Source organism: Oncorhynchus gorbuscha, unplaced genomic scaffold (assembly GCF_021184085.1).
Source record: "Oncorhynchus gorbuscha isolate QuinsamMale2020 ecotype Even-year unplaced genomic scaffold, OgorEven_v1.0 Un_scaffold_1569, whole genome shotgun sequence".
Taxonomy (NCBI): Eukaryota; Metazoa; Chordata; class Actinopteri; order Salmoniformes; family Salmonidae; genus Oncorhynchus; species Oncorhynchus gorbuscha.
In genome coordinates this window covers 1-20721 of record NW_025746308.1, presented here as the reverse complement: position 1 = coordinate 20721, position 20721 = coordinate 1, and the positions used below count along the sequence as shown (strand labels likewise).

Below are 20721 nucleotides of genomic sequence, written 5' to 3'. Positions count from 1 at the left end.
GGCAGCCCCCAATTTTGATATTTTTTTCCACTAATTGTTTTTTCGACCAATAACATCAGATCTTTTTCAGAGCTGATCTGAATTGTCAAAAGAGCAATTAGTGAAAAAATATCAGAATCGGTCTGCCTGTCTAAAAGCAGCTTTTGAGATGTGTGTCATGTTGGTAGTGTGTCGTAGGCTAGTAATGCATGAAAGCAGAACTCTTTCTGTGATGAAAGACTCTTATCTATGTGAAAGAATACAGGAAAGGAGATAGTTGTTACTCAATAGTAACACTATGAGAAAAGTTTGGTCTTGAACCACGTGTCAGCAGTTCTTTGGGTATAAATTCCCTTTTCATAAGCTGAGACTTTCATCCTAGCTAACATGCTGGGAAGTATGTAAACATAACGGCTTATCTTAATACCGAAGCACACAATCCTCACAACTATGTTAATTCCTGCATACCATAGACTACAGTCTAGACATTGTGAATAAAAACCACAATGAAATTCTCTTCAGGTTTGGGAACACTGAATATTAGCAGTTGGTAGGCTGCCTGTACGTTCTAAACACAGAAGTATTACAGTCTGTGATCTAGAGAGTAACATCCTTGAGCTGCTATCAGTCTATTGCTAATCTGCACCCTGAGCTGCTATGTTTTTCACTACATTGTAAAGCAGGGCTACAGTTAACCACAACAAATGGGGGGGGGGTTATAGCGGATAGGGCTTCTGTGGAAATGGTGAACGTTAGGTGTGGGTGACAGCATAATGGGCTTCAAATCAAGACCGATCAGACTTGAACTCATGAGGTCTGTACAGTAGCAGTTTTAGTTGAGGTAGAAAAAGAACATGACATGCTCTGTAGGTGTTGACTAATGTGGGTAACATTATTCACAAATGAATACATACCAAACAAAATGGAGTGTCTCTGATTTACATACAGAATAATACAAAATGCTCTGAGACCGGGTTGGTAGCTGATAGCCTATCATATTACAAAACACTGTATTCCACTTTGGGACCAGGATGTCCATCTGCCTTTTACTCATCTAACCAGACCAAGAAAGAATGTAACATCCCATTTAGAAGGAAAAGTCAGTTTGGTTAGTTCTCATTGGAAGGAGCATATCCAACATAAATGGCAACAGTAGGATTTTGTTTTATTTAACATGTGTTTAATTAGGCATTAATTATGTATAAAACCTTCAGAATCTAAAAAAAGAAAGCAATACTATAATTTGTGCAAGATGTTCGTTGCCCTTTCTAACAAAATCGAAACTAGTGTGTGCTTATCACCATGTATACCATTTTTAAACCGATGGGTGTGAAAATATGTATCATTTCTTACGTCTATATGACCCATAAAAATGTTCACATAGGCAAGTTCATGCATTCTGTATTGAGTAAAATAAGCTATCAAATTAATTATCGGATAAGCAAAAGAAAAACACTAATAACTTACCTTTTTACATCCAAAAGATTAAGATATTAGCCCTGAAACTTTCAACGTGGAAACAAAATACAGAAAGCGATGATCACACTTCCTATTTAGGAAGTTCTTGCCTCTCAACGACGCTTTGAAGAGTAATTCTCAAACCATGTGATGTCATGGGGCAGTCGCCTGAGGGGATTTAGGGTTCGACTTCTCACTGATAATCACCACTTAGGGTAGACAGAGCTCCCGTTAAATATCAACATGCAACAGGTAATTAGTACTATTAGAATGACAGCGACACAGTGGAAGGGCAGCATGGACATCAGAAGACTTGTGCGCCACACATAATCTGTAACTATGACAACGCCTGGGCAAGGAGGTACACGGTGCCGTCCAAAGGGTGTCCAGGACATGGGCTCGATTTTGTCCCGCTACAAATGAAACACTACATTTGTAACTCTCAATTCTGCAGTCTACTTGGATCAACACTAGCTTTAGTTTTTGGTGCACTCATATATAGAATAATAAACCAGACTTCGCTTACAACCTTTTATTAACATTTAATAGAAATGGTTGCTTATTTGAAAGGAATATTTAAATATTTTACAAGAACTCCTCATCTCACAAATGCCACCTTGTGGTTCGAAATGTAAATAAACCGTTAAAAAGTCTGAAAATCTATTATGATACAATCTATACAAAGTGGCAGTTCACAAAATAAGAACAAGACTCATCTATGATATAAAACCATCACAGTAAGAGTTCCAACTGTATATTTGCTATTTGAAGCCTTAGACATAAATTTTTCTGGGTCATTTTCCCGGCCCGGTCCCTTGAATCTTCTGGAGCAGGTATTCCATCTGGAGGTTCAGGTTGGGCTGTCCCTTCTTCGTCTTTTTGCTCAGCATCTGAAATGTCTCCATTTTCTTCTGTTTGTACTTCTTGATAGCTTCTTCTTTCTGCTCCTTGTTCTTCAAAAACTCCTATATGGAGGAAGAAAATACCACTCGTTGAGAACAGTCAACGCTTTTGACCTACGATAGTACTTTTCTGAGGGCTTTAATTGAGAATGTGAAAAACTATACCTCTTTCTTATTCTTCTGCTTTTCTTTAACACTTTCAAACTCCTCTTTTGTTTTCTGATAGGAAGTCTTCCTCAGCATTTTCTTTTTACTCCGGTTACTCATGGGTAGACTGGAACACAACGACACATTAACATGTTGCATTGTCTTTTTACTCCGGTTACTCATGGGTAGACTGGAACACAACGACACATTAACATGTTGCATTGTCTTTTTACTCCGGTTACTCATGGGTAGACTGGAACACAACGACACATTAACATGTTGCATTGTCTTTTTTACTCATGGGTAGACTGGTTACTTAACATGTTGCATTGTCTTTTTAGACTGGGGTAGACACAACGACACATTAACATGTTGCATTGTCTTTTTACTCCGGTTACTCATGGGTAGACTGGAACACAACGACACATTAACATGTTGCATTGTCTTTTTACTCCGGTTACTCATGGGTAGACTGGAACACATTAACATGTTGCATTGTCTTTTTACTCCGGTTACTCATGGGTAGACTGGAACACAACAACACATTAACATGTTGCATTGTCTTTTTACTCCGGTTACTCCGACTGTTACATCATTGGGTAGACTGGAACACAACGACACATTAACATGTTGCATTGTCTTTTTACTCCGGTTACTCATGGGTAGACTGGAACACAACGACACATTAACATGTTGCATTGCACTCATTGCATTGTCTTTTACTCATGGGTTACTCATGGGTAGACTGGAACGCAACGACACATTAACATGTTGCATTGTAACTCCTTCAAGTGGTTGGCCTTGACTGCAACCACATTTCGCACAAAGCATTGCCACACTTCACTGACAGCAATTACATTTCACACAGTACAGTGCAAATGGATAATGCATTTACATTTTTTTGCACAAACTGCTTTACTCCAAACCAGATTAGCAAATTGTATGGTCACATACACATATTTGGCAGATGTTATTGCGGGTGTAGCGAAATGCTTGTGTTCCTAACTCCTACAGTGCAGTAGTATCTAACAAGTCACAGCAATACACACAAATCTAAAAGCAAAATAATGGAACTAAGAAATATATCAATATTAAGACAAGCAATGTCAGAGTGGCGTTGACTAAAATACAGTAGAATAGAATACAATATATACAAATGAAATGAGTAAAGCAGTATGCAAACATATAAGTGACTACCTGTCATTCTTTGAGGCCGCAACTGCTGGAGTGGGGCTGTGGGGCAGAGTCAGTCTTGTCAGAGGAGATGTCCTCTGCAGGGTCTATGGCTGTAGCTAGGTCCGTGGGGGCTTCCTTCACAGCCATGGGAGCTGCTTCCTCCTCTACTGGACCACCACCGCCAGCCATCCTAGCTTTGGTTCTGTTGATTCTGTTCGTCTTAACCTCATTCCTCAGTTTCTCGGCCTCAGCCTCGTAGAGATGCCTCAGATGTTCGGGGTACTGTTCTGTATATTGGGTTTTGACCTCTGTGTTCTTCCTCCTCTCCTTCCGTAGCAGTTTGTTGTATTCATGTTTCACTTTCTCCTTCCTTTTGAAGGCAAAGCCCTGGCCTAAGGAATGAGAGATGTTTATGGTTCAAGCATGAATGTATATCTGCAAAAACACTGTTTGTTAACTTACACAAACATTTAGCCACCCATGTAGCTAAATTCGTTTATTAGCTAATTGATCAAGGGGGGTCTTCATAGATTAATCAGGACCTTTATAGATTCCCCACTTCTACAGTTGGAAGGTCTAGTTATCCTTGCACTCTACATATTGAATGATTTCATTTTATACAATATACATTAACTGCAATTCTAAACACACTTTAGATAGCTAGATAGACTAGCTTAGCCTGGTTGCCGTCTCTGTTCAGCTAACTATTATATTCCAGTGGGAAGTTAGCTAGCTAAAGTGACTGGAACTCAGACTATGGCTAGCTAGCACTGGCAAGCGAGCTGAGCTACCTTCTCCAATACTGCCGTCGAATACTTTGTGCTCAGAGACCCACTTCTTCTTGCCCCCTGGTCGATTGTAGGGTTGGTTTCTATTGGCACGTTTTCCGTCAAATGTGCCCTTTGTCTTCATTTTCTGCTGTGCTGGTGGTGCCATTTCACTCAATTTTAGCAAAATATCGCACGTGTCATGTGTTTACGTCGCATGTGCTTTTCGTCGCATTGTTATGACGTATGTGGTGGTCTCAGAAAGACATGACAAATCCATCCACGAGCAATCGACCACGAGGGACGTCATTTGTGTTGGTGCGTAAGTAAGGATAGCGTCCGTAGAACTCAATGTATTTCGGTACACCCAACATGGCTGCCACATACGTGCTATGTAAATCATCGTCGTTCAGTTGCAACTAGTTATTCCTGATTATACTGTAAAGAGGGGAGTCATTCTTGGACCTGCTGTAAACAGGTCTTGGTTAGAGTTTTTATTCAATGGCATCTTCCATTCATTCTCTGGAAGCGATTCAGAAAAAAATAGATGCTGTTAAACTCTTCCTCTCTGTTTCACTGAGCATCGCCAATGCCCACACTGTGGATTTCTACACTTGCGATGTATGGGACCAGTTCATGGCTGTGCCACCCGTGGAGGTCTTGACAGAGATCACTTTGAATGGTGACCACAAGAGGGCGCCAGAACACTACTTAAATCATGGCAGTGGTACCAGTAAGTGTTATTTTTTCGACGGTTCATTGACAAATATGAAATGTTTAATATGTAATTGTTATTACACGGTTGTAATATTTATCAAAGTCAAAATGTTGAATAAAATAAACAAAGGACAACTTATGTTTATTTTCTTTTTACTCTCGAAAAGCCAAGAAGATCACCTTTGGTTTCTGTGATGATAGTAAGCGCCTGGTGGATGTAGCTGAGCTCTTGGAGGCTGCCTATGCCCACTCCCTGCCTGGCCTCGGGGTCTGTGTGGGCCGCACAGAGCTACTGCAATCCCTCAGACACACTGACAACGCTCAACCCCTGGAGGAAGGTACAAAAGAAGGGACACTATCCTAACCTATCCTAAGAATAACTAAAGGGGAAATGTTTGTTTTAGTCTAAGGCCTTGGTTCTGTCATTGTAACACACTGTCATTAGTGTCACTGATATAGAAATATAATTCTAGTAATTCTATGGTTTGGTCACAGGTCTCTCAATAGCAATGCACAGATAGTGTACAGTTCTGCCATCCATGCAAGGATTCACTGACATTGCACATGTGTGTCCATTGACAGTTCCAGCTGCTGTGGTGGAGAGTGATGAGTTTATGAACTCCAAGAAGTCCCACGAGGTGCAGGCCATGTCAGAGGTGGTGAACAGCCTAGCCCAGCGCTGCCGGGTCAAACAGGTGAAGGACACAACCGGGTCTCATTTTAGCAGGCACAAAACAAGAAAACACTCAAACAGACTGAGGTACCTTCTGATATTGTCGGATAAGAAACTCAGTTTTCTTTTTAAAACGTTAATGTTTTGCTACCGTGTGCCCTGGCCCTGACCACAACAGTGTTCTTCAATCCTGCGCCTGCGTACCTACAAGGTGTACCTGCAGGCTTTTCTTCCGGCCTTACACACCCGACTCAACTTATCAAGGGCGTGATGATTAGTTGATGAATTAAACAGTGGTGGGCTAGAACGAAAGCCTGCACACCCTATGAGTAGTGCTTGAACGACATCGACGGGACTACATTATTTTCTGACCCATCACAATAAATCTTTGTCTCCCAGGTGATTGATGTGGGCTCGGGGAAAGGTTACCTGTGCTCCTTCCTGTCGCTGCAGTACGGCCTCCAGGTGTACGGCATCGACTCGTCCAGCGTCAACACGCACGGCGCCCAGGAGAGGAACAGGAAGCTCAAGAAGTACTCCCGGGCCTACCAGAGGCACAGCAAAGCCAATAGAACTCCGACAGTGATGCCCCCCTCAGGCCAGGAGGACTTGGAGGATATTGCACCCGGTGAGAGAGCGAGAGGGGATATGGTTAAGACGAGTGGGGATGCAGAGAAGGGGAAGGGGAGAAGAGATGGGGAGGCACAGACCAACACAACAGGGTTAACAGATCGGAATGAGGAAGATGCAATGACATCACTTACCTCCGCCATTTTGTTAGAGGACAATTCCCTTCCAGAGTCGGACCAAAGTGACCCAGCCTCAGCTCCAGAGGATCCTTTTCTCAGTGCCCTGTGTGTGGGCATGGTGGAGCCCACCTCCCCCGGGTTCCCCCAGTGAGTTGAGCCTGGAGGAGAGGGAGAGGAGGAAGAGGGAGAACCTGGAGAGGAAGGCCAGGAGCTGGGTTAACAGTGGTGGCATGGGCAGCGGCATGCTGTACTCACCTCTGACCTCCTACGTTACCGCGGAGACGGAGCTCAAGGAAATTATTGGGGAGTTAGAGGTAGGTAACACTCACTGTCGACCAATAAGACAATGGCAAAACCATGGTCTTTTGAATGCAAATGTCACCAACTGCGGTTGTGTGGCAATTCATTCATTTAGATAGCTTAAGTCTCTAAGATTCATATTCATATTCACACCATAGTACAAACACATTCAAGTAGACATTTTCTTTCAAATGTGTGCTTGTGTCAATGTGCCTATAATATAATTGTATGATTACTCATTCCAGCTCTGCATCACATTGCTAATGTAGGCCTGTTTCAGTGCTGAGGCCGCTCTCTCCCTGTTTTCCAAACACAGGATGCGGTCATGGTTGGTCTGCACACGTGTGGAGACCTGGCGCCCAGCACCCTGCGCATGTTTGTGGCCAAACGGGAGCTCCTCTCCGTCTGCAGCGTTGGCTGCTGCTACCACCTTCTCTCTGAGGAGTTTGATCCCACCAGACAAGGTAATTACATGGCCAGGGGGATAGTAAAGGTTGGCATACAGTGAGTGTGAATGTGTGTGAGAGTGTGTGAGAGTGTGTGAGAGTGTGTGTGAGAGTGTGTGTGAGAGTGTGTGTGAGAGTGTGTGTGAGAGTGTGTGTGAGAGTGTGTGTGAGAGTGTGTGAGAGAGTGTGTGTGAGAGTGTGTGTGAGAGAGTGTGTGAGAGAGTGTGTGAGAGAGTGTGTGAGAGTGTGTGTGTGAGAGTGTGTGAGAGTGTGTGAGAGTGTGTGAGAGTGTGTGAGAGAGTGTGTGAGAGTGTGTGAGAGTGTGTGTGAGTGTGTGTGTGAGAGTGTGTGTGTGAGAGTGTGTGAGAGAGTGTGTGAGAGTGTGTGTGAGAGTGTGTGAGAGAGTGTGTGAGAGTGTGTGTGAGAGTGTGTGTGAGAGTGTGTGAGAGTGTGTGTGAGAGTGTGTGTGTGAGAGTGTGTGAGAGAGTGTGTGAGAGAGTGTGTGAGAGTGTGTGTGAGAGTGTGTGAGAGTGTGTGTGAGAGTGTGTGAGAGTGTGTGTGAGAGTGTGTGAGAGAGTGTGTGAGAGTGTGTGTGAGAGTGTGTGTGAGAGTGTGTGTGAGAGTGTGTGAGAGTGTGTGTGTGAGAGTGTGTGAGAGAGTGTGTGAGAGTGTGTGTGAGAGTGTGTGTGAGAGTGTGTGAGTGTGTTTAGAAGAATAGGTTATTATTAATATGTTTTACTTATTCTTTGGTCAGTGTATGTTTTCCACCACTCAACCCTTATTGTGGGTCGCAACTCAAATGACACCTCAATTGGTGGGTCACGAAGCAAAATAGTTTGGGAACCCTGGACTTCATGACTTGACTTAAACCCCTTTGCTCTTTGAGGAGCATAGATCATTCCCAAAGTTCCTCCAGTGGGAATGGACTAGATACTGTAGGTTAGAATGACTGTGTCTCTCCCCTATCAAGTCGGTTCAGATCAGTCAGAGGGACAGAGAAAGGAGGCAGGGACAGTGGACTTACCATCTAATTACCAACCTGGTGTACAGAGAGGCTTTAGTGTGTTTCCCCAAGAGAAAGGCCTCGATTTCATTCATTCATTAGCTACACACAGTATGCAATACATCCACACACACACACACACACACACGCACGCACACGCACGCGCGCAGGCAGGGAGACACAGACACCAGCAAACAGACCCACCCTCCTCCGCCCCTTAGAGAACATATGGTTTCCATTGTGGAAATCTCAAGCCGAGCCAAACTCTTACTTAGGACTACAGACTGCAACTGCCCCCTGTCCCCCACTAGGAGACCTGCAACCTGTCCACAGACATCCCCCAGTTTTTATGCTAATCATAATTCTGTCACCATGCAGTGTCTACTTTGTCACTCTCACCAGCCCAAGGGAAGCATCATTCTCTCACAAGCCAAATATGAAGTAGCATAAACACTGATGTGGTTTGATGAGTTGGGTACACAGCCAACTTGCGCTCTCTAGATTCGGTTAGCTAAGAAGAGACTGTTAGAATCATTGAATGGATTTATCGTCTCAGGATAACAGTTTAGAGGATTGCAAATGTGATATCTTTGACCTGCTAATGTTCAGGTGTTGAATTGGATATGATTTATCCAGCATGTATTCTGACTTCATACGAGAGCGCTGTGGTATTTATATTCCAATCACACTTAATCCATCCCAAAAAACTTCATTAAGTCATCATTCTAAATGTACAATACACTAAATAGGATCTAATATAAAGACCCATATGGCTATATAGTATAGAAAACACTATCTACTCTACACAGAATATAAAGACCCATAGGGCTATATAGTATAGAAAACACTATCTACTCTACACAGAATATAAAGACCCATAGGGCTATATAGTATAGAAAACACTATCTACTCTACACAGAATATAAAGACCCATAGGGCTATATAGTATAGAAAACACTATCTACTCTACACAGAATATAAAGACCCATAGGGCTATATAGTATAGAAAACACTATCTACTCTACACAGAATATAAAGACCCATAGGGCTATATAGTATAGAAAACACTATCTACTCTACACAGAATATAAAGACCCATAGGGCTATATAGTATAGAAAACACTATCTACTCTACACAGAATATAAAGACCCATAGGGCTATATAGTATAGAAAACACTATCTACTCTACACAGAATATAAAGACCCATAGGGCTATATAGTATAGAAAACACTATCTACTCTACACAGAATATAAAGACCCATAGGGCTATATAGTATAGAAAACACTATCTACTACATACAGAATATAAAGACCCATAGGGCTATATAGTATAGAAAACACTATCTACTCTACACAGAATATAAAGACCCATAGGGCTATATAGTATAGAAAACACTATCTACTACACACAGAATATAAAGACCCATAGGGCTATATAGTATAGAAAACACTATCTACTACACACAGAATATAAAGACCCATAGGGCTATATAGTATAGAAAACACTATCTACTCTACACAGAATATAAAGACCCATAGGGCTATATAGTATAGAAAACACTATCTACTCTACACAGAATATAAAGACCCATAGGGCTATATAGTATAGAAAACACTATCTACTACACACAGAATATAAAGACCCATAGGGCTATATAGTATAGAAAACACTATCTACTCTACACAGAATATAAAGACCCATAGGGCTATATAGTATAGAAAACACTATCTACTCTACACAGAATATAAAGACCCATAGGGCTATATAGTATAGAAAACACTATCTACTACACACAGAATATAAAGACCCATAGGGCTATATAGTATAGAAAACACTATCTACTCTACACAGAATATAAAGACCCATAGGGCTATATAGTATAGAAAACACTATCTACTCTACACAGAATATAAAGACCCATAGGGCTATATAGTATAGAAAACACTATCTACTCTACACAGAATATAAAGACCCATAGGGCTATATAGTATAGAAAACACTATCTACTCTACACAGAATATAAAGACCCATAGGGCTATATAGTATAGAAAACACTATCTACTCTACACAGAATATAAAGACCCATAGGGCTATATAGTATAGAAAACACTATCTACTCTACACAGAATATAAAGACCCATAGGGCTATATAGTATAGAAAACACTATCTACTCTACACAGAATATAAAGACCCATAGGGCTATATAGTATAGAAAACACTATCTACTCTACACAGAATATAAAGACCCATAGGGCTATATAGTATAGAAAACACTATCTACTCTACACAGAATATAAAGACCCATAGGGCTATATAGTATAGAAAACACTATCTACTCTACACAGAATATAAAGACCCATAGGGCTATATAGTATAGAAAACACTATCTACTACACACAGAATATAAAGACCCATAGGGCTATATAGTATAGAAAACACTATCTACTCTACACAGAATATAAAGACCCATAGGGCTATATAGTATAGAAAACACTATCTACTCTACACAGAATATAAAGACCCATAGGGCTATATAGTATAGAAAACACTATCTACTACACACAGAATATAAAGACCCATAGGGCTATATAGTATAGAAAACACTATCTACTCTACACAGAATATAAAGACCCATAGGGCTATATAGTATAGAAAACACTATCTACTCTACACAGAATATAAAGACCCATAGGGCTATATAGTATAGAAAACACTATCTACTCTACACAGAATATAAAGACCCATAGGGCTATATAGTATAGAAAACACTATCTACTCTACACAGAATATAAAGACCCATAGGGCTATATAGTATAGAAAACACTATCTACTCTACACAGAATATAAAGACCCATAGAAAAGTCCATAGTCGTGTCTATATCCTGTTCCCCTTGCTTTTTCCCCCTCCAATTTACAATACATTTGTTTCCCTGACATCAACAGTGAAATATTCTCTCTTATAAACTGGGTCGTTCAAACACTGAATGCTGATTGGCTGAAAGCCGTGGTATATCAGACCATATACCACGGGTATGACAAAACATTTATTTTTACTGCTCTAATTACGTTGTTAACCAGTTTTTAATAGCAATAAGGCACCTCGGGTGTTTGTGATTTATAGCCAATATACCACGGATAATGGCTGTGTCCTAGCACTCGGCATTGCGCCGTGCGTAAGAACAGCCCTTAGCCGTGGTATATTGGCCATATACCACACCCCCTCGGGCCTTATTGCTTAAGTCTACATTCCTCTTTTAACCTAGAAGACTCAATATCATGTGGTTCTTTTCTCCCTGTCATAGCTAGATATACATTTAGCTTCAGCTGTGATGGGTTAGAATGTTAGCTCCAGTTGCTCCTGGGTATGTTTGCTGATTCACTGCTCCCCTTTATGAGGTATGAAACCTGGAATCCTCTCTGTGTGTGATGACAACCGCTGTGTGCTTTTAACAGTGATTCGGCACTGTGGCGTGGTGAGCTGCTTCCTATCACGCTGTCCCTCTTAACACTGCAACCCCTGACCTGTGACTCGCCACTCTGTTGGGTCCGCCAGTAATGACATCACAGCGTTTTGATTGAAAACACTTGAATTGTGCCAGACGTCCTTGAATGCTTCTCGCTCCTTCTTCCTCTCTCTCTCGCTGTCCCGACCTTCCAAAGAATTCTGGGATGCGGGCCAAACCCTGCAGTGTACTTCCTCACCCTAAAAGATGGGAACCCAAACCACTAAATGAGCTCAAGACTATAGAAGTGTGGAGATCCTTAGCTAAGTCGTATAGGAAACATCCATTCAATTGTGTCGTATGGAACGAGAGCCACTGGACTGCACCATTCGTCATAGTCATTCAGTCTGGTGGATTTAGCCGAGGGTGAGACCCATCATCTGATCTGAAGTCAGCTTCCCTTAACATAAACTGGCCTTGGACCAGTCCTTAAGGGCGTGAAGTAAGCGTGCCGCAGAGCCCTAGAGCCACTGTCTCCTTCTTCCTGACAGTTGGGAACTAACAGATGCCTCGTCGCACGCTACAATATTAGAAACATGTGTGTGTGTGTGCGTGCGTGCGTGCGTGCGTGCGTGCGTGCGTGCGTGCGTGCGTGCGTGTGCCAGGGAAGGGGGCGAGCAGGGCTTGGCCCTCGAGATGTGGTCAGTTCAGTGTGGCTGAGATAAGGCTAGCGTGCTAGCAAAATGTAAACACTCCACAACGTATACTGTAAGCTAGCCTTCAAACTCTAGCAAAGCCTGTCTGCTCCAATTGACTCTGACCAGGACTGCCTCTGCTAATACCACTACCATGTGTTCAACAGGAGTGGAGTCAAAGAGCAATGTGGCTAAGGGGTTAGCGACACCCGCGCTCTCGGGTTTTTCGAGTTTGAATCTTCAAAGCTAGTTTGGGAAGGCTCTGAATAGCATTAATGTTTCACTTCATTCTCTCTCCCTTTGGACTTTTGTTGGTGGCCTGTCAACTACCATAGTCACACTTTCCTATAGTGTTAAATACACGGGGCAGTTCTGACACAGCTGGTGTTAAAGTGTGTGTGTTTGTTTGTTTGTTTGTTTCAGAGTGTCCAAGCAGCAGTGTGTGTGGTTTCCCCCTGAGTGGCTACCTGAGGGAGCAGTCCTGGTTCTGTGGCAGAAATGCCAGGATGTCAGCGTGTCTGGTGAGCCTGACTCACCTTAGGTGACAGATATTTAGCCAACTGTCATTTCATATATATATATACTGCTCAAAAACATTAAGGGAACACTAAACTAACACATCCTAGATCTGAATTAATGAAATATTCTTATTAAATACTTTTTTCTTTACATAGTTGAATGTGCTGACAACAAAATCACACAAAAATCTTCAATGGAAATCAAATGTATCAACCCATGGAAGTCTGGATTTGGAGTCACACTCAAAATTAAAGTGGAAAACCACACTACAGACTAATCCAACTTTGATGTAATGTCCTTAAAACAAGTCAAAATGAGGCTCAGTAGTGTGTGGCCTCCACGTGCCTGTATGACCTCCCTACAATGCCTGGGCATGCTCCTGATGAGGTGGTCTCCTGAGGGATCTCCTCCAAGACCTGGACTAAAGCATCCACCAACTCCTGGACAGTCTGTGGTGCGAGACATGATGTCCCAGATGTGCTCAATTGGATTCAGGTCTGGGGAACGGGCGGGCCAGTCCATAGCATCAATGCCTTCCTCTTGCAGGAACTGCTGACACACTCCAGCCACATTAGGTCTAGCATCGTCTTGCATTAGGAGGAAACCAGGGCCAACCGCACCAGCATATGGTCTCACAAGGGGTCTGAGGATCTCTGTCACGTCTGTCACATGTGCTCAGTGTGAAGCTGCTTTCATCTGTGAAGAGCACAGGGCGCCAGTGGCGATTTTGCCAATCTTGGTGTTCTCTGGCAAATGCCAAACGTCCTGCACGGTGTTGGGCTGTAAGCACAACCCCCACCTGTGGACGTCGGGCCCTCATACCACCCTCATGGAGTCTGTTTCTGACTGTTTGCGCAGACACATGCACATTTGTGGCCTGCTGGAGTTAATTTTGCAGGGCTCTGGCAGTGCTCCTCCTGCTCCTCCTTGCACAAGGGCGGAGGTAGTGGTCCTGCTGCTGGGTTGTTGCCCTCCTACGGCCTCCTCCACGTCTCCTGATGCACTGGCCTGTCTCCTGGTAGCCCCTCCATGCTCTGGACACTACGCTGACAGACACAGCAAACCTTCTTGCCACAGCTTGCATTGATGTACCATCCTGGATGAGCTGCACTACCTGAGCCACTTGTGTGGGTTGTAGACTCCGACTCATGCTACCACTAGAGTGAAAGCACCGCCAGCATTCGAAAGTGACCAAAACATCAGCCAGGAAGCATAGGAACTGAGAAGTTGGTCTGTGGTCACCACCTGCAGAACCACTCCTTTATTGGGGGTGTCTTGCTAATTGCCTATAATTTCCACCTGTTGTCTATTCCATTTGCACAACAGCATGTGCAATTTATTGTCAATCAGTGTTGCTTCCTAAATGGACAGTTTGATGTCACAGAAGTGTGATTGACTTAGAGTTACATTGTGTTGTTTAAGTGTTCCCTTTATTTTTTTTTTAATAACCACTGAACAGAAATATAAAGGCAACATGTAATGTGTTGGTCCCATGTTTCATGAGCTGAAATATCTCAGATTTTGTACATACTTTTGTTTACATCCCTGTTAGTGACCATTTCTCCTTTGCCAAGATAATCCATCCACCTGACAGGTGTGACATATCAAGAATCTTATTAAACAGCATGATCATTACACAGGTGCACCTTGTGCTGAGGACAATAAAAGGCCACTCTAATATCTGCAGTTTTGTCACACAACACAATGCCACTGATGTCTGAAGTTGAGGGAGCGTGCAATTGGCATGCTGACTGCAGGAATGTCCACCAGAGCTGTTGCCAGAGAATTTAACGTTAATTTCTCTACCATAATCCGCCTCCAACGTCGTTCTAGAGAATTTGACAGTACGTCCAACCGGCCTCACAACTGCAGACCACATGTATGGCGTTGCATATGTGAGCTAATGGGTTTGCTAATGTCAACATTGTGAACAGAGTGCCCCATGGTGGCAGTGGGGTTATGGTAAGGGCAGGCATAAGCTATGGGCAACAAACACAATTTCATTTTATCAATGGCAATTTGAATACACAGAGATATCATGATGAGATCCTGAGGCCCATTGGTGTACCATTCATCCGCCACCATCACCTCATGTTTCAGCATGATAATGTGTGTCGCAAGGATCTGTACACAATTCCTGGAAGCTGACAATTTCCCAGTTCTGGCCTGCATACTCACCAGATATGTCACCCATTGAGCATGTTTGGGATGCTCTGGATTGATGTGTACGACAGCGTGTTCCTGTTCCCGCCAAAATCCAGCAACTTCGCACATCCATTGAAGAGGAGTGGGACAACATTCCACAGGCCACAATTAACAGCCTGATCAACTCTATGTGAAGGAGATGTGTCGCGCTGTATGAGGCAAATGGTCACACCACATACTGACTGGTTTTGTAATCCAAAGCCCTACTTTGTTTTGAAGGTATCTGTAACCAACAGATGCATGTCTGTATTCCCAGTCATGTGAAATCCATAGATTAGGGCCTAATTTATTTATTTGAATTGATTTCCTTATATATGAACTGTAACTCAGTAAAATCTTTGAAATTGTTGCATGTTGCATTTTATATTTTTGTTCAGTATATATTTCATGTCAGCAATGCATTCGCTTTAACGCACCATCTGTCAACTAGACAGTATAGTTGAGGGCACTATAAGGTTAGGTTGTGCCACAGTATTGACGTTTTAGTGCCCACAACTGTTCAATGCTGTACAGTTGGTCCTCAATCTGTTATTGTCGTAAGACTAACTACCTGATATCTTCTACCTTTTGAGTACCACATGTTGTAAGAGCAACGTAACGTTTTTAACTCTGTCACCCCAGGGAGAGTCCATTCATGGGGTCCTAATAAATACTGAATACTTAATAACATTTCACTTTATTTTCTCTTGTTCAGGCTTTGGAGAGAGTTGCCAAGGGCCAAGGGGTAAGTACTATATTCATGTATATCAATACGTTGGACACATTTGGCCAAACTACAGTTCAATGAGTTGTCTGTGTGAGAATGACATCATGCAATCACAGTTCAATGAGTTGTCTGTGTGAGAATGACATCATGCAATCACAGTTCAATGAGTTTTTTTGGTTGCTACAAATTTGTGCTCATCAAAGATAATCAAAGCTGATCAATTGAATGATTGCTTCCAGCAACTGGCCACGTGCGTTTCCCAGACGCGACAGATCCTGTTTTCATTTTCTGCGTTCCAGAGCAAGTGGATACGGATGCCTTAGAGCACACTGTTCCCATACTTCTCCAGGGTCTTTCACATACAATAAGGCCTGATTGAGACTTACAATACTATAGATATTTGAGCCGCCGACCTTAGGGTTGCGTCCCAAGTGGCAGCCTATTCCCTATATAGTGCACTACTTTTGACCAGGGCCCATAGGGCTCTGGTCAAAAGTAGTGCACTTTATATGGAATAGGCTGCCACTAGGGAAGTTAGTGTACGGGGTCAAACCCGTTACCCGATACCGCCCGGACCATTCATAAATATTTTTGGGGAATATTAATGTAATCACTAAGGGATGGGATTGCGTGCTTAAACGGCAGCTTGCGTCCAACAACCAGTCTGATTGCACTCAGATCATATGTTGAGTTTGGTATAAGCATTGAGCATTGTCATAAAAACGTTTCCTCCAATGGGTTTTAATACACACCCTAATCACTGGCAGAGAATGAATGAATATCTCAAGAAAATTTAATTTTTTTGTAAGCGAAGACAACATGGGATCTTTGATTATTTTCTGTCTCCACAGATTCAGATGGAGTCACTCTTCTATAGGGCCGTCCTCCATGTGATTCTCAGGGATCACTACAGCTCCTTTAAAAGGTACGTTTGGTCTCCCTGGTTAGGGGACATCCAGAGCAGAAGGCTATGCCAGACTACTGAGAGAGTCCAGGTGCCCCTGTCTTGGGGGTCTGCAGCACCGTTGACAAAACCTGCTAGCTTTTACTCTAGTGGGTTTTTACTGGCCCTCAGTTTATGGTTTGTGGCCACTTTGTAAGAATCTCCACTTTCTCAAATTCATTCAGCGAGGATAGAAAACACAGACTTCTGATGTGAAGATACAACAAGACTATTCTCTACCCTCTAGCTGAAGTTATGGTGAATAGTCATTTTGAACGTTGTAAGGAGCAGCCCACAACGTAAGATCGTCAGACTTCCTGAATGGGTTGTTGACTGCTGCTGGGTAAAGTAGAACAAGTGAAGAGGAATGATTGATCCTGGTGAAAACAGAACAGAGAAATCTACAGTTGGTCTTCTCAGCCCCATAGAGACAGAGGAGGTACCCTCTGTATTACACACACACACACACACACACACACACACACACACACACACACACACACACACACACACACACACACACACACACACACACACACACACACACACACACACACACACACACACACACACACACACACACACACACACACACACACACACACACACACACACACACACCACACACACAAAGACAACACACACACACACACACACACACACACGATGACAACCTCACACCTCTCACTGACATGTCTATCCCTGTAGCCTACATGACACTGGGTCCTCGCTGAGTGAAATCAGGATCCCATTAATGGACCTGACCACCTCTACTATTGCATGTGTGATGACTGTTTCACTTTGGTTGCCAGGGTGTTGTAGCGTAGCGTAGCAAGGGAGGAGAAATAAGAGAGGGAAGAGGAGAATCGGATGCCTATGACTTAATATACACTGGTAGGCTAATTTCTGCGATGGTGATTTGGGGGTTGAAAGAGCTGTCTTCACGTGTGTGTCGTTGGCAGCGAGAAGCGTGTGGGGAACGTTTACTCCAAGGCCACCTCGTTCGTGGACTACGTCTGGAGAGCCCTCCGGAGGCTGGAGCTGGATGAGTCAAAGGTCAGTGATGGGAGATATCACAATATTAGGGCGTTTTGGGAACAGACGTGGGAATATTCTTCAGAGCAACACATCCTCGGGGGGAATCCCACACTGCTGCTTTGGACACCAGGAAAGCAACCCATAATGGATTTGGGGTAAAAAAATAAAATTAAAAACACAACAATGTATTCTTGGCGTTTGATGTGAAATCCCGTGGAGAGGACAGGCTTTTAGCACAGCTCTGTACAACTGAACTGACAGTAACGATTATCTGTAATGGTACCTGAAATCTCTGTACAGTTGAACGTCTTTGGTTGCTCGAAACCATCTTTGAAACTGACACATGGAATCGAAAGGGCTCTTTAGAAAAGGACAAGTTGTGTAATATGCACCTAGAGTACTGTGTGATCATGGGTACGGCATTGTTAAACAAACAGCGAGTGCAGGGATTAGGGAATATGTCTCAACTGGCTCCCTCGAGTTCTATACATGAGAGATTTGTTGCTCGTAAAGCCTGGGATTAAAAGTGTTCAATGGGTTGTGTGTTACCACTCTCATGTTACTCACCTATCACCTCCACACATGACCCTGCTCTGTCTCTTAACACTTCCCACATTCTTCTCTTCATCCCTCCCTCCCTCTCTCTCCCATCTCTCACTCCTCCATCTCTCTTTCACTACCTCTTGTCTGCCTCCCGCCCTCTCTCCCTCCTTCCTTCCCTCTCTCCCTCCTTCCTTCCCTCTCTCCCTCCTTCCATCCCTCTCTCCCTCCTTCCTTCCCTCCCCCTCCTTCCTTCCCTCTCCCTCCTTCCTTCCCTCTCTCCCTCCTTCCTTCCCTCTCTCCCTCCTTCCTTCCTCCTCCCCTTCCTTCCCTCTCTCCCGCCTTCCTTCCCTCTCTACCAGCTCTCTGACAGTGTCATACAGGGTTACCACGACACATACCGACCCAGGATGGTTGAGATGGAGGCCTTTAACATGGTAGGTCCCAACTGGGATACTATAGCACTACTACCTAGAGGAAGTATCATCACTCTGAATGAATGGCTCACACAGGAGCATTGGTTCTCTTTGTCCAGCACTTTCTATTTTGGAGTGATTATTAAGCCTTATTAAACTTGGTTTCCGTTTACACAACTCCCTCAATGACTTGTGTAAACTCTACTCTGTGTAAATCATCTGGCAAAAAAAAAGTGATATGTTTACTGTCCTCAGGCTGCTAATGAAACCTAGTTTTGAAATCAGAGGGGTTCTATTTCAATGACATTACAACAGCCCTGCCCTGCTCTGCTTTGATACGGTGCCTAGTTGGATTCCGTTGGATCCCATAGTGTTGAAGTACACGTAACAGAAGTACACTTAAAACTAGTGTTTACTGACCTGCTTCCTGTGTTTACCCAGCTGAAGGTGACTTTGGCTCCCTGCATCGAGGGTCTGATTCTCCTGGACCGCCTGCTACCTGAAAGAGCAGGTACAGGAACAGCCTCAACCACAGTGGCACACAACGGACTTAGGATGCATCTCACTAGTCTAATGTGGCTGCCTCTACTTGTCTCCTTCATATGCACTGATCTGAATAGGGATCGGTGAGACTAAAATGGTGGATGTTTACTGGGGATTTGCTTTCACCTGTCCAGTTCCTACAGGTCTGTGCAGATCCCTCCAACCTGTGGTCACACACAGACACACACAACACAAACACACACTAACCCACACAGACACACACTAACACACACAGACACACACACAGACACACACACACACACACACACACACAGACACGCAGGCCAGATATAGTGGTCCGGTCCCTATGACTTCAAACGGCCGCTGCGCGACACCAAACATCTCTTTTCCTCATTATCCCATAATTACCCGTGTCTGGTTCCCCATAGCTAAGTAGTGGGTGAAAACATGACCTCAGCCGCCAGTCCAATGGAGGGAACTATTGTTTCTCCCTCCCAGCTACAAACAGAGGAGGTCTGGGTCTGGAATGCACATTGTCTGGCTAATTGCTATAGGGTGTGTTCATTGATTCACAATGTGATAGGACAAAAGGAGAAGGATTCTTGGAGTGTGGTTTTAGTGGCTTTCACTGCTACACGTTCAGGCCTGGTCCCAGATCTGTTTGTGCTATATATGCAACATTTACCATAGAAATTGGCTATATAGCACGAACAGATTTGAGACCAGCCAAATACTGTACCTGGTTAGCTGTTCCATTAATGTTTTCTCAGAAGGGATTTTGGATGACATGGTTATGTAGACTATTAGTTGTCTTCAGTCCATCTCTTTATAGTGATACAGTGGTGTGGCCCTTAGAATGGTTGAGCTATTTACTGAATGACTTGGTACGTGTCATTTAAGGCCCCAAACTCAGCTCCTATAAATGCTGTATGTTTATCCATAGGTCTTGATGATTTGCTTGTCCCAAACATTAAAGGAGCTTTGCGACTCGTTACAACCTCCCGACGACAGATCACTTAAGTCTGGAGAAATCAGAAGGATGCCATTAGGGTTGAGTTGCGCTGTGGAGGTTTGAAGTGTCCCCCTTATTACAGACCAGGGTGTAATCTTCACACCGTTGTACCCGGCCAAAACTAATGACGTAATCTGTGATTTGAGTGATCGTAATGAGCTATCTAAGGTTGATGCCTTGGCCACAAAAGTGTTCCTAACAGGAATATGTCACATAAATGGATTAGAATGCAGATTTTTCCAAATTCAACCAAGTGTCCAGACTCATCATGACACACACTGTGTGTGAGCATGCATGCATGTGGTGGTCAGTGCAGACTGTTGATTTAGCTTTGTACAAAAGCATAGCTCTCAGTGCAGGCCTACCAATCACATGGTGC

The 20721-nt window shown here is 43.4% G+C and overlaps 1 protein-coding gene and 1 pseudogene across 1 annotated transcript; one reads left to right on the top strand and one right to left on the bottom strand.

The window, feature by feature from the left end:
* Nucleotides 1-1954: 1954 nt before the first annotated feature.
* LOC124023284 (thyroid transcription factor 1-associated protein 26 homolog) lies at nt 1955-4681 on the bottom strand. Its single transcript, XM_046337790.1, is given in 5 exon segments — nt 1955-2402; nt 2505-2613; nt 3684-3718; nt 3720-4054; nt 4454-4681. Coding segments are annotated over 5 exon segments (795 nt in total). The 5' UTR covers nt 4599-4681; the 3' UTR covers nt 1955-2231.
* On the top strand, nt 4261-19337 carry LOC124023288 (annotated as a pseudogene).
* Nucleotides 19338-20721: the final 1384 nt, after the last annotated feature.